The 27897-nt window shown below is 37.4% G+C and overlaps 1 protein-coding gene and 1 pseudogene across 1 annotated transcript; one reads left to right on the plus strand and one right to left on the minus strand.

Annotated features, from left to right (window-relative positions):
• Positions 1-3099: 3099 nt before the first annotated feature.
• On the plus strand, positions 3100-6471 carry LOC115297632 (annotated as a pseudogene).
• A 954-nt stretch (positions 6472-7425) lies between these two features.
• On the minus strand, positions 7426-23321 carry DR1 (down-regulator of transcription 1). Its single transcript, XM_029948700.1, has 3 exons — positions 22366-23321; positions 16795-16958; positions 7426-9486 (listed from the first exon to the last, which is right to left on the minus strand). Exons 1-3 carry the CDS (start codon positions 22583-22585, stop codon positions 9340-9342), a joined length of 531 nt encoding a protein of 176 aa, XP_029804560.1. The 5' UTR covers positions 22586-23321; the 3' UTR covers positions 7426-9339.
• Positions 23322-27897: the final 4576 nt, after the last annotated feature.

Consider the following 27897-nt stretch of genomic DNA (forward strand, 5'->3'; position numbering starts at 1 on the left):
GAGAGAGAGAATCCCAAGCGGGCTCTGCACCATCAGCACAGAGCCAGACGTAGGGCTCAAACTCACAAACTGTGAGATCATGACCTGAGCTGAAATCAAGAGTTGGACGCTTAACCAACTGAGCTACCTAGGTGCCCCTTATATATCTATTACTTTTAATGGTACACCTGTGTTCCCAGCCTGCCACCCTGGACTCTCAACACCTACACCTCACAGAGGTGATGAGAAAATGAAATAACTCAGGTAGGACCTAACTCAAGTGTCCCCTTCATTCATGTCATATTTATCATATATTATAAATTGTCATTGTATATGCATTTATATTATACTTCTTCTCTTGTTTCAATTTTCAATATATAGATCTGTACACTGGAAAAAAAAATGCTTCTTAGGGAACAGATGTTTGTACACCTATGTCCCTAGCAGCATTATTCACAATAGCCAAAAGGTGGAAGCTACCCACTCATTCATCACTCAATGAATAAACAAAATGTGGTGTGTACATATAACAGACTATTATCAGTTGTAAAAAGAAATGAAGTTCTGATACATGTTATAACATGGGTGAACCTTTAAAGCTAAGTCAAATCAGTCAGATACCAAAGGGCAAGTACTGTATGATTCCACTTCTGTGAGGTACCTAGAATTGTTCAATTTATAGAAATAAAAAGCAGAACTGTGGTTCCCTGTGGCTGCATGGAGAGAAGAATGAGGAATGATTATTTAATTGGTACAGTATTTCAGTGTGGGATAATGAAAATGTTCTGGAGATAGTGGTGATGGTTGCACAACAATATCAATGTACTTAATGTCACCGAACTGAATACTTAAAAATGGTTAAAAATGGTAAATTTTATATTTAACTATGAGAAAAGCAATTTAAAAACATACTTGTTAATAGATATACATAGTAATGAGACAGTATACCTGATCTTAAAGTGGGTGTGGCTAGGATCTCTGGATAAAGAGGTAGACTAGAGTTCTAGGGGGAAAAGGGATCAGCAGGTGTGAAGTCAAGAGCCAACTTTAAGATTTAAGATTTTACTTTCCTCAAAACAATACATACACATATATATACTTATTTATTTATTTGTTTGTTTAGTGCAAGTGCATGAGTCGGGAGGGGCAGAGAGCAAGGAAGTGAGAACCCCAAGCAGGAAGAGAAGGACACTTAACTAAGCCACCTGGGTGCCCATCTCAAAATATATTTTAATCCTGGGTCTGTACTTTCCAAATCACCTTGTTTCTTTTTGTCTTTTTCGACTTAGACCATGTGTTGCTTCCAAACAGAGGTCCAATTTCAGTTTTTCCCTGGTGCCTTATTTTAAAAGTAAAAACCTAGATTTCTGAGGCAGTAGTTTTCAACAGAGGGTGATTTTGCACCCCCTCCCAGGATATCTGGCAATGTCTGGAGGCATTTTTGGGTTGTCACAATGTGCGTGGGGGTGCTACTGGTACCCAGTACATCTAAGCCAGGGATGCTGCCAAACTCCCCACAACGCACAGGTTAGCCTCTCACAACAAAGAATTAACTGACCTAAAATGTCAGAAACATTGAGGTTGAGAATCCTAAGAAGTTCTGAGAAATTAAAAAATTCTAAGGTTCTACTTATTTGCTTGGTTTTTGGTAGAGATTGATTATAAGTTAAAAGTTACCTCTTTTGCTTCCCTATTTTCTTTTTACTTACATCTTTTATAGGAAAAAGCAAATCTAAGTATATATGTTAAATAAGTCTTTTATTTTGAGGAAATAGAAGGATTGGTGATGCTTTAACTACAAGGTGGGTAGTTGAAAAGAGGCTATTTATGTACCCATTCTCTTCACCCTGGCCAATCCTACCCATGATATTCCATGCTGTGGGGCAGGGTAAAAAATAGAGAGGGTTGAGGCACACCTGGATGGCTCAGTCGGTTGTGTCAAACTTTTTAAAAAATTTTTTCTTAACATTTTTTCATTTTTGAGAGAGCACAAGCGGGGATGGAGCAGAGAGAGGGAGACACAAAATCCAAAGCAGGCTCCAGGCTTTGAGCTGTCAGCACTGAGCCAATGTGGGGCTCGAACCCACGGACCGTGAGATCAGGACTTGAGCCAAAGTCGGACACAACTGCCTGAGCCACCCAGGCGCCCCAAGTGTCCAACTCTTGATTTCAGCTCAGGTCATGGTCCTATCCCAAGGTCATGGGAGCCACAATCAACGTGGAGCCTGCTTTAAGATTCTCTCCCCCACAACCCCCCCGTCTCAGTTCACACACATGCACTCTCTCTCTCCTCTAAATTAAAAAAAAAAAAAAAAGAGGGGGCCAAGTTACTAGGAAAAGGGAAGAAGAAAACAAAAAGTAAAGCCAGTGAAAAGCAGTGCTTATGCTATTTGGATTGGAGAATTTTTCCTGGTGAAAAAATTTTGGGTATATTTGAGGAAATATTTATATTTCAAAAAAAGGTCATTAAAAAACATTTTAATTCAATTAAAATGTAAATTATATATTTTCCATAATTAAACATTCTATTTATAAATTCAACATATTATTTATGATTACCTAAAACTTATATTTTTTTCCTATGGAGCAATATTCTTAGTGAATAATACCACTGTGTCTATAATAACAACAAATACTTTTGCTTTTATTTTCCTCTGCATGATATTAAGTAACAACAGGCCTGCTGTAACAAGTATTACTCACTTGGTATAATTTAGGTATTTTGAGAGATTCATTAACACTGTCAGGCCTCTAGACCTTTAGAATAATTCATAACGGTACATATTAGAATGGTGCCCTCTTATAAGCACTTTGGAAAATTGACAATACGTACTAAAACCAGTGTGTGCATACCCCATGACCCGGTAATTCCACTCCCAGGTATAAACTTCAACAGAACTGCATATATACACTCACCAAAAGACATGTATAAGAATGCTCTCAATGGCATTATTCATAATAGCCAAGGACTAGAAATTCCTCAAATACCCATCAATGGTAAAATGGATAAATTTTAGATATAATAAAAATGGTTACATTGATGAAATACTATTCAGTAATGAGAATGACTGACTACAAACACATATGCTATGGATAAATCTCTTTCTGGTAGGTTGAATAATGGCCTCCAAAGATATCCAGGATCTAATCCCTGGAACCTGTGAATGTTACCTTACATGGCAAAAGAGTCTTTGCTGGTGTGATTCAAGTAAGGATCTTGAAATGAGATTTTCCTGGATTATCCAGGTGGACCCTAAATGTAGAGGCAGAGGAAGATTTTACTGTAGAAGAAAAGATGATGTGATGATGAAAGCAGAGGCTTTAAACACCAAGTAAGGGGCCACAAAGTAAATAGGCAGCCACTGGAAGCTGAAAAAAAGGCAAGGAAACAGATGTTTCACTCACAACCTTCAGATTTAAGAACAAATCCTGCTAATAGCTTGACTTTGGCCTATTAAACATAGTTGGGGGGGTGCACCTGGGAGGCTCAATTGTTTAAGCATCTGACTCTTGATTTCAGCTCAGGTCATGATTACTCAGTTGTGAGGCCCAGCCTTGCGTTGGGTTCTAAAGGGAGTGTAATGCCTGATTAAGATTCTCTCACTCCCTCTCCCTGCATCCCTCTCCCACTTGTGCTCTCAAAATAAAAACGAAAAACAAAAAAACAACCAAAAACGAAAGTTTTAGACTTCTGATATCCAGGACTGTAAGAGAATAAATTTGTGTTGTTTTAAATCACTAAGTTTGGGATAATTTGTTACAGTGGCATTGTAAACTCACAAATATGACGATAATCAAATAAAAGAGCATACCAGGGCGTTGAGTGAGGTGGCAGTGGGTTGGCAGGCAGCCTGGGGAGCAGTCCGTGATCCTGGGGGGCAGTTCCAGGGCCCAGGAGCGTCAGGCAGAGGGCGATAAAGCAGGGTCTGTGTCTGTGCACCTGCCATTGACCTCCTGGCCCAGGGCTTGGACTCCAAGTATCGTAGTAAGGGACCTGCAATGCTGCAGTGGCCCTCTCCCAGCCCCTGTCCACCTTAATTCCTGAGCATGCCGGGGAGCAGCAAGACCCTGAGTGAATTGGATTGGATCTTGGCTTGAACCTAGATCTAGTGGCGCAGTGGTGGGGTGGGGAGGGACAGCAGGAGAGATGTTTGGAATCTGATATTCCAGGAGAACTCCAGGTATTAAAATGACTTTACAATGGCTGATTTTGCCTTTTGCTGTTGCAAACCAAATTACTGCTTGTTTCTTCATTGGAAACTTGAGCCACGTGCATGAATCCACTTTGCTCAAGTCTGGTGTTTAAATTGCTTTGTCAGACCTTTACCAAAATAGTACTACCATCTTCTTTCACTTGATGAGTTTGGCTCACCAAGACTACATCACAACAGAGCAACTGTTTTGTGTGTGTGTGTGTGTGTGTGTGTGTGTGTGTGTAAGATTTTATTTTTAAGTAATCTCTATACCCAATGTGGAGCTTGAACTCACAAGCCCAAGATCGAGTCATGTGCTCTACCTACTGAGGCAATCAGGCACCCATGACTTTTGCTCATTTAATGAGGTCAGCTAAAGAAAGTTCCTCAGGATTCCTGTGAGGCTGTTTCTGATATCCAGAACAGATCAAGAGAAGTAGCTTTGAAGAACAAACCTCACATTACTTAGATGAATTAAAACACCTTGCCACCTTAGGAAAATGTGGATATGGAAGAGTATACAAGCTCAAGAATAAATTAGATGGTCAGAATTTTGCAGTCAAAATATGCTGAATAAGGGTTCAACTAAACAGACTTCATGAAGGTTATGGTTAAGTGAAGGTGCTAGCAGGTCTTCAGCATCCTAATATTGTAGGCCAGCATACTGCTCCGATAGTATATGCTCATGTGGCCCAAATGCAAGATAGAATCTCTATTCAGTTGCCATCTCTGTAAGTGATCTCCAACCAAGAGGACAACAGAGATCAGCATGTGGTCAAAAATGATTAAAGTAACTCATCCAGGGAGGCTCATTCGGTCAAGCATCCAACTTCAGCTCAGGTCATGATCTCGCTGTCCATGAGATCAAGCCCCACACTGGGCTCTGTGTAGATCGCTCCAACCCCGGAACCTGCATCGGATTCTGTGTCTCTGTCTCTCTCTGCCCCTCACCCACTAACACTGTCTCTTTCTTTCTCAATAATAAATAAAAAATTAAAAAAGGAATAACTCATCTATTATCCTTGCCAAATTCACCTCAGAAAAGGAAAAATCCTTAGGAGAAGCTGGCCCTGAAAATCAGACTAATAGACTGATGGACTATATCACCAATTCAGTCACAAAAGATGCCACTGAATTGGAATCATTTTCTCCAAGAGCTGCCTTGCCTTCCAGATTGTTGAACATCAGCTGCCACTTAAGCATGATTGCAAGCAACTTAGAAGAGAATTTCACATCTATCGAAGAATCTTAAGAAAACTTAAACTTGATGGGGCAGATATCACCCGATGCAGTGTTACCTGATGTTGCATATTCAGATCCACCTGTGTGAGCTTTCTTTGTGGGACTGGATAGCCGAGACAGAAAAGCAGGGCTGGAGTGTGTGGGAGAATCTGCATGTTCTTTAAGGCCAGTATTCCAGTAAAAATCTTTCAAGAACTGGTGAACAGAGGGGCACCTGGGTGGCTCAGTTGGTTACGCGTCTGGCTTCGGCTCAGGTCATGATCTCAACAGTTCGTGGGTTCGAGCCCCGCGTCAGGCTCTGTGCTGAGCACCAGCTCAGAGCCTGGAGCCTGCTTCAGATTCTGTGTCTCCCTCTCTTTGACCCTCCTCTGCTTGCACAGTCTCTGTCTCTCAAAAATAAAAAACATTAAAAAAATTTTTTTAAGAATTGGTGGAAAGTGTATTTTACATTCATAACATGGGAATTATACACAAACATCTGAAGTTCAGAAATATTTTTCTTCATGGCCCCGATTGGGAGACTTTGGTCTGGCCTGTACAGAACATGGACTGGATCAATAGAAATTCAGAACATTCATTTAGAACATGGGACTGGATCAATAGAAATGGCGACAGAACACCAACACAAACTTCCAGAGTGGGACTTGTCTGTACACTTAACCTGAGAGTTGGAAGGATTTGAGTGTGAGGCCAAGTCAGATATGTATAGCTTGAGTGTGATCTTACTAGAACTCTTTCAGCGTTTGGAACATAAATAGAGCAAGTACAAGTTTTAATAGGTTTAAGAAGTGGTCAGTTATTTGAATCCCTCAGTAAAAGGTGTCCCACTGAGCCAAGTGTATCTAGCACTTAATCAGAAAGAATGGATCTCAGAGACCATCTGCTCTGTTCAGCTGCTATAAAGTGAACTTTTCCAAACTTCTGGAAATGTCAATCTCAGACTACAGATGAAGATACTAGGACAAGAAAAAGTGAAGAACTAAAGAAGCAGCTTAGCCTCCTTTCTCAAGACAAAGGGGTTAAAGATAACATGGAAGATGAGAGTATGCCTGTCTAGCAGCCTTAATTAAAGGCTCTAAATGTGAAAGTGGTCTTAAACTCTTTAAGCAATTCTATTGGAATGTAAATTTTTAATCTTTATTAGGGTGTAGTATTTTTATTTAGTAAGCCTGTACAAGACTTATTAAAGTATAAAAAAGGTTGCATTTACATAAAATAAAAGGCAAAACTATTTATGGTTTTAGAAAACAGAATAGTAGTTACTTATGGGGAAGAAGACAGTGTTAAAACAGGGGCAAGAGAGGCTTCTGAGGTGTTCACATTCTGTGTCCTGATCTGAAGGCCAGTGATATGAGTATGTTTAATTTGTGAAAATATATGCATGATATATGCAGTTTTAAAAACTGGTACTTTTCTGGAGCGCCTGGGTGGCTCAGTTGGTTAAGCATCCAACTACTGATTTTGGCTCAGGTCATGATCTCAGGGTCATGAGATCGAGCCCTGTGGTAGACTCCGTGCTGGGCATGGAGTCTGCTTAAGATTCTGTCCCTCCCTTTCCTCTCCCAACCCACTTGCGTGCTCTCCTAAAAAAAAAAAAAAAAAAAAAAAAAAAATTGGTATCTTTTCAACATTTATCAACTTGATAGTCTGCTAAAAAAGATAGATATTTAAGGAAGTGGGGAAGATATTTACTAAACAGTAATTTTATTTCTTAAGAACTCTAAAAATTTCTCTCTCTCTCCACAAGATTTAAAAAATTCCAACAATGGACAGTATGATGACTTTTAAATGCTAATAAATTAACTAAAAGTAAAACACTGCTTAACTAACTTTGTTATACCTGGATCCTAAAACTGGATTTTCTGAAATAACAATAAACAAAAGAGAAAGTCAGGTATTACATACCAAATGATCAAAATGTTTGTTGGGGCTAAGATTCTTGAAACTAGAGATTGTTAATAATAGCAATCTCCTGCTGTTAATCTGTGTAGATTATTAAATATAAAAACAATTTATAAAACACATCAGATTTTATTGCTTGAAGAATACAGCATAGGAAATCACAAGAATGTCAAAATGAAAGTCACTAGGCTTCAAACATATAATACATTATCAGATGCAGTAAAATATTAATTAACCTGAACTCTGCATCAGGGGAAAAAAAAAAAGTGGAAAAATATCTAAGTTGTTTACTTAAGAAACAGATATACTTAAAATAGAAAGAATAAGGATGTTACAGTACAAATTAGAAAAGCCAACACTTATTAACTTATTATTTCTTAGACTAGACTACCTTTGGTACTTAAACTTTTAAAAAAACAACCCTTTCTATCTTGTCCAGAGAACTTCATGGATACAATGTCAACTTCAACTTAAAACATTCAGAAAAATTAACCTTTTTATGGCATGGGGGAAGTGTATTTAATAAACGTATGCTAGTATTTCACTTTTTCTAAAACTGCAAAATAAGGTCATTAAGAAATATAATACTTATAAACTTTACTTATTTAGCTCTCCAATTAAAACTGGAATCCTGGCAACCACAAATTATCCTTGGGCTTGGTGAATATACAAATTTAACAGATTTGGCAACTGACACAGGAATTTAGATTACTTTATACTATCATAAAGTAGCTTTTCCATTTTCTTTCCAAAATACAAGCAATATGCCATTTCTTCAATACATTGGATTCCTATAAAAATCACTACCATACTTTAGTGAAACCAGATTAAAGCTTCTCCCTTTTAATAAGTAGGTTGAAACTATTTGTGTTTCATATAGGGCTGATCAGTTATGACACGCTTTCCTAAACAAAATAAAACCATTCATTTTTAAAGCTATCACTCAATTATGATGGAGACAATGATGCCGTTTCAAAAGGAAGCATTGGACACTCTAGGCCATCTAGTCAAGAAAATGTAAAAGTAATGCTAAAAACAAACAATAAGTAAACTATAACTACCAGTTAAATTACAAAAAGAAATCCCTCTTTTATAGCAAGCATGCTTTTAACTTTCATTTCTTTCCCCTAGCAAAGGTTTGAATATTCATAAATCTCCATTAAACCAATAGACCTAAGCAACTGTTTCACAAGTTCCAATAAAGATAGATGGACTAAGCAAGTAATACTATTAACAATTATTGGAGTGAAATTGTAAGAATCATGACAGTCCTCAAAATTGGGCAGTCTTTGAAATGTAATAGCATAGCTCAAGATGAATTATGCCATAATAAAACTGTAGTTTTTACCTCTACATAAAACAAAAACAAAATCAAAAACATAACCCACCAAATTCATACAACTACTATTGAACATATTCCTTCCTAGTTTTTGAATGTCGTTTTGAGATTTTTTTAAACAAGTATATTTATCTGAGCATATATATTTATTCCCTATATATATATGTGTGTGTATATATATATACTCATTTTAAAAGACAAAAAATTGAGATACTACAAAACTGAACTCTTTTTTACCAACCTGATCTAACATCTACTGCATTACACAACACCCTCCCCCCAATAATTTAAAATTCCCAATTTTTAGTCTAGTTAAAAGGGCAGAGGAAATGCAAATGCAGATTTAGAGTTTCTGTATAAATTTCACTGTATTTTTTATAAACTTGACGTTTTCTGTAACACTGTTTACTGATCAAATAAAGGACTCACTGCTATCTAAAATTTCATAAACACCATTAAAAATTCAAAATTGATATTATACTGAATCTTAAATTTTCAATAGTTCAAAGAGACAGTTTTTACATGAATAGCACACAATAGATGAAACTTAACAGCAGACATCCCTAGAATACCAATGGCAAGTCCACCAAGATGCATACAAAATTACAGATAAGCATTTCTTTCACTGTTTTCTTGTGCAGGGAAAAACATTTATTGAGGAAATAGAGACTCAGCTGGTAAATTTCAGATATCATCATCATCTTCTTCATCCTGAGAAGACCCAGCCTGGTTAGACGCGCTGGCTGTGGCAGCAGCAAGCTGCGCTTGCTGAGCAGCCTGCTGCATTTGAAGCCATTCCTGCTGGGCCAATTCTGCTTGTTGCTGTCTAGCCTAAACACCAAAAAATAAAAACAAATAATACTTTTTTAAAAACTCACAACATACACACTTTGGTTAAGTATTGATTAAGCCAATTACAGACTTAGTCATTACCAAATTTGGATATTTTCCGACCACCAAATAACTGTTATACGTCTGGAGAATATGAACTCTATAAGAAAATACAGTTAGATGACTGCTTCTCTGTCAACTAAGGATAGTTTCCAAAACTTGGTTCTCTTATAAACAGTCCCCTTTATGCCACGTAATTTTATGACCTTTGGTTCAACTGAAATTGAAAAAGCTGGTAGAAAAACCACAATGTCCTCTCTTTGGTTCCTTTCCCGGTTTCTCTCTTCCTTTTTTTTTTTTTTTTTTAATGTTTATTCACTTTTGAGAGACAGAGAGAGACAGAGTGTGAGTTGAGGAGGGGCAGAAGGAGAGGGAGACACAGAATCTGAAGCAGACTCCAGGCTCAGAGCTGCCAGCACAGAGCCTGACACAGGGCTCGAACCCATGAACCAAGAGATTGTGACCCAAGCCAAATTCAGAGGCTTAACCAGCTGAGCCACCCAAGAGCCCCTCCCTCTCTTCCTTTTTTTCACTTGATTCTTCTGTCTACTCAACTTAAAACTTAGATGTAAACATTTTTCAACCTAAACATTGTGATTTAAAAGTTGTCTAGTTCAGTACCCCTAACTCTTAAGGAAAAGCACTACATATGAATGTAATAGCTACCTTGATGTTTTTCTATCACAGTTCCCTACCCTACACATACATTTCTCCTCTGTCCCTCTCCCCATAAATACACACATGTGGGTGTGTATATACACACAGACACACACCCTTCCCATGTATGCACTAGAGAAAAGGCACTTATCCAGAATTGAATTTAAGTGAGATAGTTAAAATCCAGTCATTTGATATATCCTCTCTAAAAACTATCACAGAATTTTAGAAACCAAGATATGCATATAAGCATTACAAGCAATGTTGCAATAGCTAAAGGTCTTTCCCAATTTAATTCATTAGCAGAAAAGTCAGATCAAGAGGGGAAAAATGAATCTGTTCTTGAAAACATCACATAAATTCCATTGGAATCTACCAAAACAATGCTTTTTCTCCCTCTGCATTTTCTCAGAATTGTCCTTTAAGCCTGACTCACACTCACCACCCTCCTTTATGCATAGCCAATTCCTAGTTATCAATTAAAAGAGAAATGTCTTTCTTAACCCTTCTAGATCATATTGGCATATTTCACATGCCAAAATTCTCTATGCATTCCCATACCTATTTACCTGGTTCTCTAATTATCTGAGTATGTATCTTTTTTCCCACTAGACTCGCGAATAGAGACTATTTTCATATTCCTTGTTATATTCCCAACACATAGTTCTCCAGTATTTTCTGAAAGAATGTTTTGTGCGAAACAGTAATGCTAAGTATAACTCTAACATTAAGATTTTACCATATACATTTCTAACTTCCCTTAATAATCTTATGAATTTGTTATCCAAACATTTCTAAAAGAGAATTCTAATCAGGTCATTATTATACTTAAAAAAAAAAAATCATTTGTTACCAATTAGGTCCAATTTCTCAACCTAGAGTTCAAGGTCCTTCAAATTACTGCCTGCCCCAAGTTATCTCCCAACTGTAATACATACTTGGTACTCCAAAAAAAAACAAAAACTTAAAATGTTTCCCCAATACACCATACCATCCCATTTTCACTACCTTAACTCATACTGATAGTCATTCTATTTGAAATGTCCTAATTTTCACCTATTAAAACTCTACTCATCAAGTCAAACTGAAATATTATTTTCTCCATAAAGTTTTTTTCCTGAGTCCTAACTATAGCACACAGGACCTAATCAGGAGACAGAAGTCATACTAGTTAGAGGAACAGAAAAAATGCAATATAAAGGATTGTTAACCAAGAATAAAGCTGGTAACTAGGTCAATGAAAAAGCAAGAAAAGAACACTTAGGTATTATGCAACTGGTAACTATCAAAAGCAGCCACCAACCTTAAAACTGGGGGAATTAAAGGAAGAGGCTGCAATCTTTAAAACTTAATTTTTAAGAAGCTTGAAAGAACAATCCATGGAACTGAAACTCAGACCTCTGAAGAAGTGGCATAGATTGATTAGTAAAAGCATCTTTGAGCTTGGTAGAGGGCCCCAAGGTTTGAGACTCACACCCTAGAGGAAAATGATGAATGTTTAGGCTGGTCCTCTAAGTATTAGAGACTCTATAAACTGGATTCAGTTCCTACTAGAGGAAAAGAAACTGATGCAGCCAGGGTAAAGATGCATTGGTAGGTTGCTCAAAGGAACTTGAAGCTAACAGGAAGTAAAAGAGAGGAGCCCAAGTGCTGCCTTTCTCCTACAGCTTGGCAATCTCCCTCCAGGACCCCTTACTGGCAGCAGAGTCCAATTAAGTCCAGAAGAAAAACAGAAATATGGTTTACAGAGTACTAGGCTTGATCACAAATCAAAGCACAGAAAGGTGGGTTTCAGGCTGAGAAAATTGTTTAGTAACTGGTGCATGTATTTTTTTTTCTTTTAAAAACTTTATTTCAACTTAACTATGCTTACAAAAATATACTTATATTGGTTAACAGAATGCAGTATAAGTTTAACTTATCCTACTCAATTTGAACCGAAACTTAGTATATGGTTTAAGCTTTAAAATAAAAAAGGATTAATTTATTTTTCATCTACTACAAATGTATATAAAAGATCCTCCATCAAATGCTACCAAAGTAGGCACAACAAGAACCTTGAAAAACTAACCTTTGGTATATCTCAAAAAAAACCCCACACATACTGTGCTGTAAACCATTTATAAAACTGGTGCAACAAAACACTGTATATTTCAATGCCAGTTTACAAAGTTCAATAACTAATGGGTGTTGGAAAGAAGAGTGGGGGAAAGCCTGTGTACACAGGAGAAAATGTAAAAGCTATCCAATTTCGTTAGTATTGCACATAGATAATCAATCTACACAAACCAAAATTCTAATAACTTCTTAAATCTGAATTAACATTATCAGCTTAGGTCATCTGCTGAAGTCAACAAGTAAACTGCATACTAGCTGTTTTTCTCAGTTATGCAAAAAGGAAAATTAAGTTTCTTCCTCAGCTTTTCAGTCCAGAAATACAGGCAAGGTATTCTCCCCAATGTTAACATTCGTAAGGTGACATGTGATGAGATCTGCTTGGGTTTAAATCTGTATTAGCACTCACATGCAAAATAACCGGCACACTCTTCTACTGCCAAAAATCTAATGTGATGTCTCTGTACTTGGGAACTCTTTATATATTCCTCATGAAAATAGTCAGCCTTGTATTACAGTTGTCAGTGTACCTATATCATACCTCTTCTACAAGACAAAAACTTTTTTGTTTAGGAAATCAGAAGCCAGACATTCTAATAACTATTTGAATTGTATCTATTTTTATTTAAAAAGTATGAAAAATAGTTATTTTAACACACAGGAATATTTACCTTTATGGCAAGAACACCCAGAGTGTAAAAAAGACTAAGAGTGCTTCATGAAAAACTTTTTTAGAGTTCATAAGAAAATTGTAGGGCAAACCAAATATGTGAATTTAATAAACTTTATACTTAGTTTGTGCCTTAATCAACTATATATATAGGTATAATTTTGTGGCACAGAAAAAAAAAACTCAAAGAGTTTCAAGTCTCTACACAGGTTTTATTGCAGAAGCTGCTTGATCTCATAGTTTATTCAGTGATCTGCAAGGATATGTACTGGTTAAAATTAAAATTTAACTGACTTTTAAGCACTATGTCCCCATATTAGCAAACACTTCTCTGTCTAGACATAAAAACATTCCTGTGCCTTTAAAATCTATGTTAATTGATTAATTTTATATTCATAAATTAAATATTTCAGTGGTACTTTTTCTAATTTTTTTCCCTTTTGCCTCCTACCCAATCTATCTCAAGTACTTTTCTTCTAAAACGGAAGTGTGAAAGAGAGTTAAGTGTATACTTCCTAATTAACTTCTTTTGGAGATTTTCATTATAAGATTCTCCCCATGCTAAAATAACTCATTTATACTTTACAGTTAACCTTAATTTCCACATCTTAGTTTCCCCCTTTCCAAAATTTTTTGATAGCAGTTGAAAGGCTGCTTCCAATGAGAATACTATTGAGTTAGTATTTAAAATAAAGTCTAGGGGCGCCTGGGTGACTCAGTTAAGCGTCCGACTTCAGCTCAGGTGATGATCTCACCGTTCACAGGTTTGAGCCTCATGTCAGACACTGTGCTGACAGCTCAGAACCCACAGCTCAGAACCTGGAGCCTGCTTCAGATGCTATGTCTTCCTTTCTCTGCCCCTCCCCCACCTCAAAAATAAACATTAAAAAAAAAAACCCTTAAAGTCTAAAAGATGAAATGAAATCAAAGTGATAAAAAAGCTGTTATATTTACTTATCATTTCCTTTCATATTTAGGACTTACGTGCTTTGTGCTTTAAGGAAGAAGTACTACATAGGTGCTATAATTTTACCTCTCTGCTGATTTTCCTCACAAAGCAAAGAAATATTAAGGGATCTTCACCCACAGATGAGGACAAAAAAGAAGGGGGATAAGGAAGAAGAAATAACAAATGACAAGGATAGAAAGGTAAAGATAGATTTGGTGGGCAATTATTTTTTTCATTCTTCTTTTTGCCCTGGAAAGGATAAGGCATGTTCTACTTAAAAGTTCTAAAATAAGTTTAAGTAGACAAAATTAGCATGGTAATGTAGAAGCAGCACATCTAGGGGTCAGAAGACTTGAGTGTGAATTCAGACTCCAACACTTCCTAGCTATATGACCTTACCTGTTTTATTTAACTCAATCCTTCCCAGTAAACTAAGCTGCATCATAACAAGAACCATGTCTCTTTTGTATACTATTATAGGCCTAGCATTTACCACGACGTCTGGTAAGTAATAAGTTATAAGTACTTCAGTAAACATCCGCAGAACAAATCAATGATCTCATGCAAGTTTCTCCATTTCTGAGTCTAATGTGTAAATGAGTATAATAAAATTTACATTTATTTTATATTTATAAAAACTGCAAAGTATGTAAAGTATCTAATAGAGCATATTTTAGTACCTGTTTCAAAGCTTTTAGTACCTCTTTAGTCATTATAAGTTGTTGTGAGGATTTAAAAAATACAGGTAAATTACTTGGCAACATGATTAACACAGAATCATAACTTAACATATGTTAGCAAACTTTTACTTTTCTTATTAGTTTAAATGGTATCTGATGTCTAGTGTCTGGTAATACTTAAAATTCAAATGCTTTTTATCCAAACCCAACTGGTTAGTAAGACTACAAAGAGATCAGGTATAGCATTAATCTGGAAGAGATTACCAAAACTGATACTTCCCAGTTCTAATGGTAACTACAGTAACTGGTAGAAAAATCACACCTCTTCAACCCAAAACTGCCATACAATTTAATTTGAAACAGGAGGCCAAAATTTAGTAGAGAAAAAAGAACTTCATCCTCTCTCTTTTTTTTTTTTTTTTTAAATAGAGGAATATTAGGGCTAATCCTTCACAGACTGGGAATTAGAATTTTAATAAGAAAGGGAGGAAGGGAGGTAGGGAAGAAGGAAAGAAGGAAGGATTTTTTTAAAGATTAGAATGTTTGTTTTAAAGGTACATTAAAAGCCTAATATAACCATAAAATAGATGTTTATCAAATTTTACTTATATACCACTCACTATAAAATTCGATACAGTATTTTCTCACTGGCCCGTTATTTTAAATCTTAAGAATGTTTAAGTATAGGGGCACCTGGGTGGCTCAGTCAGTTGAGCATCCAACTTTGGCTCAGGTCCTGATCTCACAGCTAATGGGTTTGAGCCCCGCATCAGGCTCTGTGCTGACAGCTCAGAGCCTGGAGCCTGCTTCGAATTCTGTGTCTCCCTCTCTCTCTGCTTCTCCCCTGCTCACACTCTGTGTGTATTTCTCTCTCTCAAAAATAAATAAACATTAAAAAATTATTTTTTAAAAAAAGAATGTTTACATATTTTTTCATGCTTTTAAATGGTCATTCTGTCTGAAAAAACAAATCAAAGTAAAATTCAGTAGTTATTTTGTAGTTGTTCTCCTTGGAAAACCAGTTGCTGCTGGGGCACCTGGGTGGCTCAGTTGGTTAAGCATTCAGCTTCGGCTCAGGTCATGATTTTATGGTCCGTGGGTTCAAGCCCTGCATTGGACTCTGTGTTGACAGCTCAGAGCCTGGAGCCTGCTTCAGATTCTGTGTCTCCCTCTCTCTTTGCCCTTCCTGCCCTCCCTCCCCACCTCTCTCTCTTTCTCAAAAATAAATATTAAAAAATTTTAAATTTTAAAAGGGGCGCCTCGGTGGCTCAGTTGATTGAGTGTCTGACTTCAGCTGATGTCAGGATCTCACAGTTCAAGTTGAGCCCCAAACCTGGCTCTGTGCTGACAGCTCAGAGTCTGGAGCTTGCCTCAGATTCCGTGTCTTCCTCTCTCTCTCTCCTCCACTCATGCTCTGTCACTCTCTCTCTCAAAATCAAATAAACATTAAAAAAAATTTTTTAATAAAAAAAACAGATTACTGCAAATATTTACTTTAAAAAAAATTTTTTAATGTTTATTTTTGAGAGACAGCGTGCACCACAGTGAGGGAGGGGCAGAGAGAGAGAGGAAGATAGAGGATCTAAAGTAGGCTCTGGGCTGACAGCAGAGAGCCAGAAATATGGCTTGAACTCACAAACCATTAGATCATGACCTGAGCTGAAGTTAAGACGCTTGACTCACGGGGCCACCCCCACTCATTTATTTATTTTTTTTAAATGATTTTTATTTATTTTTGAGAGACAGAGAGAAAGAACACGAGCAGGGGAGGGTCAGAGAGAGAGAGGGAGATACAAGATCCAAAGCAGGCTCCAGGCTCTGAGCTGTGGGCACAGAGCCCGACGCGGGGCTCAAACCCATGAACCGTGAGATCATGACCTGAGCCGAAGCCGGATGCCTAACCGACTGAGCCACCCAGGCACCCCCCAACCACACTCATTTAAAAAAAATATTTTTTAATGTGCAAATATTTACTTTTATATGAAGCAAATAACTGGCCAAACAGAGTCAAACTGGTTAGATCTAAACATCAGACTCTGATCAAACAATCAGCCACAGAAAGAAAATCCTCTGGATATATATATGTTGATTTAAGAAATGATTTCAGAAACCAGTATGATTTCTGTTAGCAAACAGGGTAGTATTCAGATAAAAACAATTTAAAATGCATTACTTACTTTTGCAAATAATTCTTGCTGCTGTCTCAGTAACTCTTCTTCAGGAATGCCAAGATTTTCCAAACGAGAACTGGCCTTTCTTCTTTTTAATGCTACAGTCTTGCATTCTTGTAAGACTTCTTTTACTTCACTGATATAAGAGCCAAACCCCAAACTTTCTAGTGCTAGGGAAATGAAAACATGAAAATATGAAAAAGTGATAAAACTTACTGTTTTCCCACATCTATGGAAGAGTAAGCTTTTGTGGGTTTGTTTTTTTTGAGGGGAGAGGATTCCTGTCTTCTAATAATTTTACATATTTTATAGTTGCACAGCAATTATTTGAATGGCTAAATCAAAACATTTTATCAATTTTCTTAATATTATATTATAAATTAGAAAAACTTGAGGAACATTTTTAACAGCACAGGCTTTTACTTTTCTTTCTGATTAATTTTTAAATACCAAAGCATTTCCTATGAAGGAAAAAAAAAGTCCAAAGTAAGAACATGTGCTTTCAGTAAGAAAACATTTTTCCTATACTACTCACAGTAATCAAACATCATTATCTCAGTCACTTTTTAGAAGAATACCAAAAAAGCAAATATTTGGAACCTACTTGTTAATAACATATTTTGTGCCATTTGGCTTAGGTTGGTAATATATGTTCTAAGTTTCAGTAGGTTGGGATGAAAGAATGGATAAGTTCTTTTGTACAATATACCAAATAGGAGACTATTTTTAGCAAAGGCACTCAAACTGCCAAGTTTAAGAAATACTGGTGGAAATAACCTATGAAATTCAGCATTTATATTCAGCCAACAAGTTTCCCTTGAAAATAAAACTTAACAGGAAGCACATTTCAAGTGATGTGGCAGAAAACTGGGATAAAGAAAGACTATAAAGATAGAAATACTAACAAAAAATTCTCTCTCTCCCTTTACTTTTTCATGTTTAGAAAGAAAATTATAGTAATGCACTTTCTAAATGCCTTCTGTAATCAAGATGAAGTATGAAGTTTTCTTTTGGCTCGCAGTAATTAAAATTGTATTTTATAGTTTTCTATACACTGCCAATGCCCCAAAGGCACTTTTGTTTTCTGACCCAATGATGAAATATAGGTGGTGAAAAATATAGTGATGAATTTAACTTAGTTTATTAGTTCTTGCAGTTTTTCTACAATTATGATGAACCAGACTGCCCTCAGTAAAGATGCCCTGAATTCTAACTACAGGGATTTGCTCTTACGGAAGAATACCAAATACACCTTTACAAATATGCATTCCCTTCCATGTAAGCTGTGGTTTTTAAGACATTTTGAAATGATTTATCTTTAATTACTTCAAATATTAAGCTGTTTTACATCAACCTTCTTTAGAAATAATCTCATGCCAAAAAGCAGAGTATGATTACTTGAATTTTAATTATACTAACTTACTGCTCTTCTTTGCCTCCCTCCCCAAAAAAACTTCAGTCATTCATTACTCTGAGTTCTGTATATCAAAATAACCACCACATCATTCTTGCTAATTGGAGATATAGTAGAAACTTAAGTGAAGATTAAGGAGCCAGCATTTTTTACTTGAACTGACAGACTGATTATTTAGTGTCAATGCTAGAAGCCAAGGTTTTTCTTTTCTTCTCTTTTTAAAAAATGTTTGTTTATTTTGAGTGCAAGCAAGCATGAGCAGGGGAAGGGCACAGAGAGATGGTTTCCTCCCAACATTCTGAAGAAAGTCCTATTTCCTTAGCCTACACCACGTTTCTCTAGGATCTAGACCTACCTACATTTCCAGCTTTATTTCTGCCATTAAATCTCTATATATGCTAAATCTGACCACTCAGTATTTCACAACAGACATCGGTTACCCACATTCGTACTGATGGCAATGCATTCAAGGCTCAAATCAAACTCCATCTTCAAATAAGCTTGCCTGATCCTCTTAGAAGTAATCCCCTCCTTGTAAAATCAGATAGACATCTTAGAATTTGAAATTTGGTTGTCAATATATTCATATAACTTTGGATACATTGCTTCATATCTCCAAGCGTCAGTTTTCCTTCCCTGAGAATAGCATTTCATAATATCTTCCCAAAACAGATGCAGTAGAATGGTTAAACATACAGGCCCTAAGGCTGCCAGAGACTGATCCCAGCTCTGCTGCATATTAGCTGTGTGACCCTAGATAAGTTTCTTCACTTCTGTGCCTCTAAACACAGTACCTGTATCTCATCAGATCAGGTTACTGTGAAGAATAAATGAATTAATATAAAGAGCTTAGAGGCTGGCCCACAGAATAAGCAAAATATTCACTATATTATTTTTAGGAGCATAGTGATCAACAAGTGATCTATGGCATTTAACACCGTGTCTAACACATAAGATTCACTTAACCACTTGGACCATGTATTATTCATCTTTATTTTTTCCCTTACATTTTAAAGAGTACCCTAATAAGTATACAAGATATAAATAAAGGTACAGCTATGCATTATCACACTAAATTCAAGTTGAATGAATATATTTATACTATAAAATATTAAATGTATAAAATTAATAAATCAACACCATGGAGACAACACTTCAAAATGTCACAAATTACTAGACTCAACATCAAAAAAATCCAATCTAAACTATCTTTAACCATGGAGAGCTTGAGTTAAAAATTAAAAAGAAAACAAAGAACTCACCTTTAAAAACATCTAAGGCTGAGAACACCACTTTCAAATAATTTGCAAGTGAATCCAAGGTTAATATTTAATATCATTCAAAGAGCTGCCATATACAAATTTGTACTCTCAATTAAATGGTTCAACAGGAAAAGCCATGAATTTTAATTTCTAAAACTGCACTGACTATATGGCTAACAGCAATAAGTAGATATAGTCTTTTCTAAACAGGAAGATATTTTACACCATTTGTTACCATATAGGAATAATCATTTCCATTTTACACAAAGAGAATCTTAAAGGATAAGTAAAAGAAATGACTCCTAAGCAGGGCCATCATTTGCGGTTTTGCAGGTTATCCAGTGCACAGCAGGACCATATCTAAGGAAGGCCATTCATACTGTAAACATAGATTTGCATGTTATTACAGCACTTTTATGGCAGATGGTAGTAAAGGTTTTCAGGGAAGTGCCTTTTTTCTAGTTTGAGTAAACAGACTTAATGGACTGTTAGGGCCCTAGTTCTAAGGATCTCAGAGTAACTACTAAAAAACTGGAACTTCAATATGTGAGATTCATATGACTTTAAATATAATTATTCCACTTGCATATATCCTATATACCAAAATAATAAAGGCTTACAGAAAAGCATAAAAAAGTCATATTTACTATGATTTAGCAAGCTTTCCAGGATTAATCTGTAGACACATATTAAACACCTAAAAAGATACACACCTTAAAGGATTTCTTTTTTAAAAAAAGTTAACCACTCAAGACAAAAATTCTTTAAGATGATTAAACAATATAAGATTATAAATGTATAAAATGTATTCCCCTAACTGGGGAGAATTTGGGGCAAAAATGGTAGGTCCTTCACCACTTAACAACAGCCATGTTACCCAAAGAAAGGGTAAATCTGTAAGACTATAACAGGCCAATCGATGATTTTTTAAAAATTAATCATCCTCAGTACACAAAGGAAAATGCTTTCACTGGAACCTTCTGACTCACACCTTAAACTGAATTTAGCATATTCCAAAGTTGAGCTATTTAGCATACTGCTTGCTATAGCTGCACTTTTATTCCATCATGTCAATCAGAAATCTAAATATATCTTAGAAAAGAATAAACCACCCAAGAAGACAGATTGTAATGTGTTATTAGACTTTTGGACCAATCCCCACTTCTGTGCTGTAAACAAATGTTTAGGCAGATCCTTTAGAAATCTTTTGAAATTTTCATTAGAAAAGCAATGTGGATAAAACATTCTTTTTCTTTAATATGAGTCATAAAAGGATATTCTAGCTCTGCTGCATAATCTTATGAAAGACTTAAAACAGTTGTACATACAATGTAAAAATAAAACACATGAGGAAAAATAGAGAACGTGACTTTCATTGTACCTGCCAGCGTATTCAGCACATAAAACAAGCAAAATAAATAAATAAATAAATAATTTCTCTTCATGGACTGAAACAGTAATGGCAGAGTATATTTAAATCTACCTTCCATCCATCATTAAAAACCAAAAATGAATCATCTAATCCTTTTATCAATATTGACAGTAAAATATTGGGTATAGAGAATACGAGACGTGTTCTCTACTTCAGAATAACAGGAACATCACCTTTGAAAAGTTAAATTATGGAAAGTAAAACGGTAGACAACTGCCTGCCTACTAAAATGATTAAAATTCATCACGATTTTTTTATTTCAAAAGGAATCAAGAAATTGTTATAATTTTAATTGAATTATTATAAAGGGCAAGCTATTGCCTCAAATTGAATGCAAGTTTTTCTTAAGAGTGTTTGTAAGTGCTCCCAAAACATTATGACTACTAAATGTCTCCCTTTTCCTGAAACAAACCATCAGAAGGTAGTCCTCCAAATCCCTACTACTGGACTAAATCCTTTCAAACATAGGAAACTTGAAATTTTCAGAAATGCTATTCAATACATGCTTAAGTGTATACATCTAATGGGAATTACAATGGGAAAGGGCAGGGAAATGTTCCATGAGAAAAATTTCTTACAAACTTTCAATCCAAGCTTTAAAAATGTATCTCTATAGAGCAAAGCAAGCTACATAAAAGAAAAACTAAAAAAGGAAAAAGAAGAAAAGACGGGGGAAGAAGGGATAATGATCATCCACCCTTTCCTTCCAGAATAAAACTGGAGAGTTTTGTTAACTTGATGCACAGTAGGACCACTGAACTATTTTTTTAATTTTTTTTTTTTGTAAGTAATCTGGACACCCAACGTGGAGCTCATGAGACCAAGAGTTGCACGCTCCCCCAACTGAGCCAGCCAGGCGCCCCTCTCTGAACCATTCTTAAAGCTGAAAACATACTCCCTTTATTCAACATCACCAAACTTTACAACTTTAAACGCATTTACATTAAGAATTCCTTTACTCATGCGTTCAGAAAATTCATCTTTTCCTCTACATTGGTGAAAAGGTCGGGTGGGGGAAGGGGTGCTGTCTCCACGGATGTTTGGAAGATCCTGTCTGATTTTTCATTTTTCCAAGGGGGAACTTTGGGTTCCTTTCTCCGTTGTCAAGGCTGCGGTTCCACGTTAGGGAGACAACTTCTCAGTTGTCATGTCTAGGTTCAACCGCAGGCAGGCAAAATTCTCGTTGCTTCCGCTTACCTGGCTCTAAACAGACGACGACTGCTACTTTATTTTGGAGGATGTTAGCTGACCTAAACGCTGGCAATCCTTACTTGTATTCGCCGGATGAAAAGCACCACGAGAATACTACATAGGGAGTTTCTTAAGGCACCGGCTGCCTCCATGCCCGCGTGGCTTTTTCGTCTACTCGTACTTATTCGGGGAGAGGAACGAAGGCTTTGACATTAACGGGTCACGCGACTAGCAGGCTGACCCCCACGCTCACTTAAAATCCCACACATACCACTTACCTTGTATGACGTGCTCGGGTGAGATGGTCTTCTTCTCGGATTTGTTGCAAATCTCATTGGCTTCAGAAGATATTAGGTGAATGAATTCAGTGCAGCAGTTCACCACCAGCTCCCGAGCATCGTTGGCCACCCGGACGTTGGGGAGAGTCTCTTTGATCATCTTATTGATAGCAGCTCTAGGTATAGTGAGATCATCATCGTTGCCAGATGAGGAAGCCATCGTTACCTCCCTCTCGCACGCGCCCCGACTTTTAAAAACTCCCCAGCTCTGGTCCAGTATTCCGCGAAGGTTTTTCAAAAGCTGCCCTCAAAGCGTGATCCCAGGAGCGCGAAGCCGGTGCAAAAAACGAGGGGTGGGGGGTAGGGAGGAGCTGGTTCGTGAGGGTGGGGGGAACACCCGTGTTTGAGAGAGATTTAGAGCGAGACTGGGAAGGAGGTCGGGGGGCTGAAGATAATGGGGACAGCACTGCCCACGTCAAAGAGTTGAAAGCAAAGGTGGTCCGGAAATTTGAGCACTGGGAAACCACCTTCGTGTCTCCTCAGAGGAGCGGGCGCTGTTGCCTAACCAGTCCCCAACCACGCCGGAGGAGAGGCAAGATCCAGGGGCACTGGCCTCGCCGCGGTACCAGGCGGACACCCAGAGGGCTTGGCTCTAAAAAGCCGGAGCCCCAGCTGCCGCTGTCGCCAGCAGCCGCTGCCGGCGCCTCTGCCAAACCATCCTTCAGACACCCGCGCCGCCGCCTCACAACATGTCGGCCGCGGCCGCTGCAGGAACCGTGGCGGCCGCCTGGGAACGAATACGGACAGAGCCGGGCACAAGGGGAGCGACACTAGCGGCCGCCGTGGCCGTTTAGCACGAACGCAGATCGTGGAAGCAGAAGCCGCGGCAACGGTGGTCCCTCCAGAGGCCAAGGAAGAAGGTTTGCTGGAAGCCTCTCCCGACACCCTTTGCGCTACCGGAAGCCTCGCCCCCCTACCCCCCCCCCCTTGCAGACTGACTTCCGGGTGTGGCTATAGCCCTTCCCCCACCCGCGCCGGCGATAATGGTCTGTTGTAGCGGCTGGCGTCTTCCGCCTGCTGTCGTCTCTGCACGCGCCTCGGAATCCCGCCCCTTCACTGGGACCCTGGCCGCGCGAGCGCGCGCGTCGTGGTACCGGAGCTGTGGCGCCGGCTTGGTTTGGGGCGACGGTGCGCCTTTACCATCTCTCAACCAGCTGAGGCTTCAAAACCTTCTCCCAGCCTTCTCTGAGGACCAAGGAGCACTGGCTATCTTCGAAGGAACTCTCTTTGCTGTTCTTGAAGGAGCCCAAAGTGGCAATGAAAGAAAGGCTTGGGTTCAGTAATGAGATACGAGGAAAGCTGACCGTCATGGGCATGAGTACATCGTCCAGAGGAAAGGCTTTTAATGATGTCTAATAGATGTTACTCAGATCAAAGCTCTTTATGAACCTGTACCCATTTTCTTGTTTTATGGGAAATGAAACATTCGGAGCAGTGCCTTGTTAATAGCTAAACCAGAAACTAGAAGTAAAATCCAAAGTAGTGGAAAATGAGTATAGTGTAACGCGTAGCCACGTTAAGAGGTTCCAACTTAGCCATTTTTAACGGTGTATTGTACGTTGGCTTCTGGAGAGGGCGAGGGAAAAGTATGTTAAAGTACCTTAACTATCATTTTTGCTTCTCTCCAGGGTGAGTTGTATCAATGCGGGTCAAGTTCTTCACAGAATGTGTCATACTTGTCATTTTCAAGAAGAGTTCATGTTGTAATTAGTGGGATGTTGCAATTTCTAAAAAGTAAAAGATCCCATTTAAATCACTCTGGCCCTTTAATCATATACACTCTTCTTGATACATTGGACGGCAAATGGTTTGTTTGAAATGTTTCCTTAAAACGTTTTATTTCAGGGGAGTCTGGGTGGCTCAGCCCATTAAGTGTCCCACTCTTGATTTGGGCGCAGGTCAGGATCTCATCGTCCTGAGGCCACCTTGGGCCTGTAGACTGCTGAAGTTTGTCACTCTGCCCCACCCCTGCTCTCTCTCTCTTAAAAACGACAACAAAAAACCTTACCTTAAAAAAAAAACAAAAAAAAATTTTATTTCAGTCTGAGACCCTGGATCTCTTCTGTAACTATTTTTCATTTAGTATTTTCTCCAATACATTTGTGGGTTCTTTAATTTATAAAGTACAGATGCTTGTTTTTCAGTGCCGCTAAGTTTAAACAGAATTTCTTTGATAAAACAATATTTTTAAATTTTTTGAAAATTGGAATGTGAAACACTTGGCTCACATGTTGGCTCTTTATGAAGTGTTTTTATATGTCAGTTGACTATTGGTTTAAAAAGTTATGTTGTCTAAATTTATTTTGTCCTTACCAAGTTTATTAGTCTGAAAAAGCTAGTTAGCAAAAATGTCCCCAGAGTTATCAAATTGTTATTGACCCAAATCTTGATGTTTCTGGGGGAAAAAAAAGTCATAATGAGAATGGTTTTTTATACAACATTTATGCTATACAGACTTCTAGACAAATGATATACATAGATCTATAGAGCACACACGTGAAGTTGTTTTTACAGTAATGGTTTACTTCTGCAGGGTTCTATGGTGGCATAAGAATGAAATATTTAGTAAAGAGACCTAGGTTACAGTCCCAATTTTTTGTTACTTTAGACAGGTAAGTCTCTGAGCCTCATTTCCTCAACTAGAAATGTAAATATTATTTAACTCAGAGGACTCAAAGTCAAATGAGACTGTATGTAAAAGCACTTTTTAAATGTGATGAATTAATATAGATGTTAGTGTTCATTATTATCATCTTTATCAGATCTGGGCAGTTTTCAATGAATAATAAACTATACATAATATGGCTGGAGAGAAATTTTAATTTAATATAAATAGTGTGAGGGGTTCCTGGGTGGCTCAGTTTATTAAGCACCTGACTTTTTTTTAAAAAAAATTTTATGTCTTTATTTTGAGAGAAAGAGAGACAGACTGTGAGTGGGGGAGGGGCAAAGAGAGGGGGAAACAGAATCTGAAGCAGGCTCCAGGCTCTGAGCTGTCAGCACAAAGCCTGTAAGATTATGACCTGAGCCGAAGTTAGCCACCCAGCCAACTGAGCCACCCAGGTGCCCCAAGCACCTGACTCTTGATTTCATCTCAGGTCATGAACCATGGTTCATGAGTTCAGGTCCCACATTGGACTTCACACTGACAGCGCAGAGCCTGCTTGGGATTCTCTCTCTCCTTCCTTCTCTCTCTCTCTGTCTCTCTCTCTCTGTCTCTCTCTCTCTCTCTCTGCTCCTCACCCCCAAGAAAAATAAATAAACTTAAATATATAGTGTGTGAGATGTCATGAAATATGCTAATCTGGATCCTATATTTAAATTGTTATTAATAATACAGTATTTTGTATTATAAGGACAACATCTCCATAATAAGCTTAAAAGCTTAGAAAGAGTGCATATATATGAAACATTTTTTCATGGTATCCCAAGATCATGATATTAAAAAATATATATAGCTATTATAACAAGGTAGGCTAACTCTATAGTGGTTAGTTATATTAAAATATGTTAATTCATAGCTGCCCAGGTTTTCAGCTAAAATTACTGACAAAAATATATATGTAGCATTTGTAATTTGAACCTTAACATTGAAAAAAGCAAATATGTTCATTTGTCATTGCTAACACACCAATTGCTAATTCTATATCATAATATAAATTTAAGAAATAATATCTATGATACACCTCTTCCTTAGCACTGTGTTAAGTGCTTTTACCTGAATTATGTCATTTAATCCTCAGAGTATTTTTATTTGATAGCTACTGTTTTAATCTCCATTTTTTGGATAAGGAAAGTGAAGCTTGGAGAAGATAGATAACGTTCCTGAAGTCTGTGCAGCAGTCAAGATAGGCTAGATTATATTGCAAGAACAAATAACTCCCAAATCTCAAAAGATTTATTTCTTGCTTAGGTTATGGGTTCATCATGGGTCAGCAAAAGGACTGAACACATAGTAATCACTCAAGAATCCCCTGGAGCTGTTGGGAAAAAGTAATAGAAGAGTCTTGAAATATAGGCTTTTTGACAGGTGGAGAGAAAGAGAGGAAATACGTGTGTTCAAAATAACGAGGTTGTAGAAGCAGAAATTGTTCTAGAACTATTGAGGAGATTGCTTTAATTGAATTAAAGCATTTCTGTTCTACAGTAGTGAGAGAGAAGTGAGACAGCCAAATATATAAGGCAGCAGAAGTTATAGAGCCTCAAATACTCAATGGATTGTTAGAGTGTTGGTGTATTCTGCTTTCAAAATAGATAGTAGGCTTCCATGAAACAGTTTCCTGTGCTTCTTTATTTTCTTCATCTCTTCCTAATCCTTTTTTGTTGTTGTTCTACTCAACTTTTAAAATCCCTATTTTTTGTTCTACTCAACTTGAAAAAGCCCAACTCATTCAAGGACTTTGTTTTCGGATCTGGGTTTGGTCCCCACTTTGCCGCTTAATTAACTGTAACTTGTGCAGGGTATTTAAGCTGTGTTTTGGCTTTTCTCATCTATATTAGTAAGAAAACCAGCTGCACAGGGGGTTTTAAAGATCGAATGATATAATTATGCAAAGTCTTTAGCCCAGAACTGCAATGTTTCCTCGCTGGTAAATAGTGGCAGTTGTTAAAAAATCATCATTAACGGTGCCTGGGTAGTTCTGTTGGTTACACATCTTGATCTCAACCCAGGTCTTGATCTCAGGGTCATATGTTCAAGCCCTGTGTTGAACTCTGCATTGGGTGTGAAGCTTACTTTAAGAAAAAAATCATCATTGCAACTGAAGGAATGGAATAATGGGATTGAAAAGGAAAGTGATTCCAAGAACTATTTCACAGAAAGAGCTGGGAGAACCTGATATTTTGGTTCCTAGATAGTCAAGGAAACATTAGCCAAATACAATTATAAGATTTCTAACCTCAGAAACTGAGATTAGGAATTAAGGTAGGGCTTTAGAGAGGGCTCAACATTTTAACTCAGCTTTGAAGAACTGAGCATGTTCTCATGATGAAGCAGAAACTGTTTACTCATTGATCCACTTACAGTGCAGTACAGTATATGAATTGGGAAAATCAAGTAGACTCTGTTTAATAGGGTTAGTAAAGAGGTAGAATGGGATGTGCTGCAGGAAAAGTAAGCTAGGCCCAAAAGAACAAATCAGTGCCTATTATGAATTATACACTACTAGAAGTTTTCAGATTTCCTGTTTCATTTAATTTGCAGATACCCATACAAAAGAGTGTTCTGACAGGAAAACCGTTTTAGAGAGGTTTACTGATTTGTTCAGAAATCTCACAGATCATAAGCAATGGAGCTGGAATTTGAAACCAGGTTGTTTTTTAGCTCTGAAGTTTAGGCCATTTTTAATATGGTGACTATCTCTAAACTAAAAAGAAGAAAAAAAATTTCACTCTAGCAGTTAAAAAATATAAAGCACTTTCATATGTATTCTTATCACTAGTCATTAATCCCAACTTGTAGATGGGAAAACC

The sequence above is a fragment of the Suricata suricatta genome, chromosome 8 (genome assembly GCF_006229205.1).
Source record: "Suricata suricatta isolate VVHF042 chromosome 8, meerkat_22Aug2017_6uvM2_HiC, whole genome shotgun sequence".
In the NCBI taxonomy this organism is placed as follows: domain Eukaryota; kingdom Metazoa; phylum Chordata; class Mammalia; order Carnivora; family Herpestidae; genus Suricata; species Suricata suricatta.

Bases quoted from the DNA above. Each gene is read 5' to 3' on its own strand.
- DR1 (XM_029948700.1), bottom strand. From the start codon at position 22,585: ATGGCTTCCTCATCTGGCAACGATGATGATCTCACTATACCTAGAGCT. The intron at 16,959-22,365 runs GTAAGTGGTATG...TCATTTCCCTAG, and splicing joins ACCCGAGCACGTCATACAAG to CACTAGAAAGTTTGGGGTTT. The intron at 9,487-16,794 runs GTAAGTAATGCA...TTTGGTGTTTAG, and splicing joins AGCAAGAATTATTTGCAAAA to GCTAGACAGCAACAAGCAGA.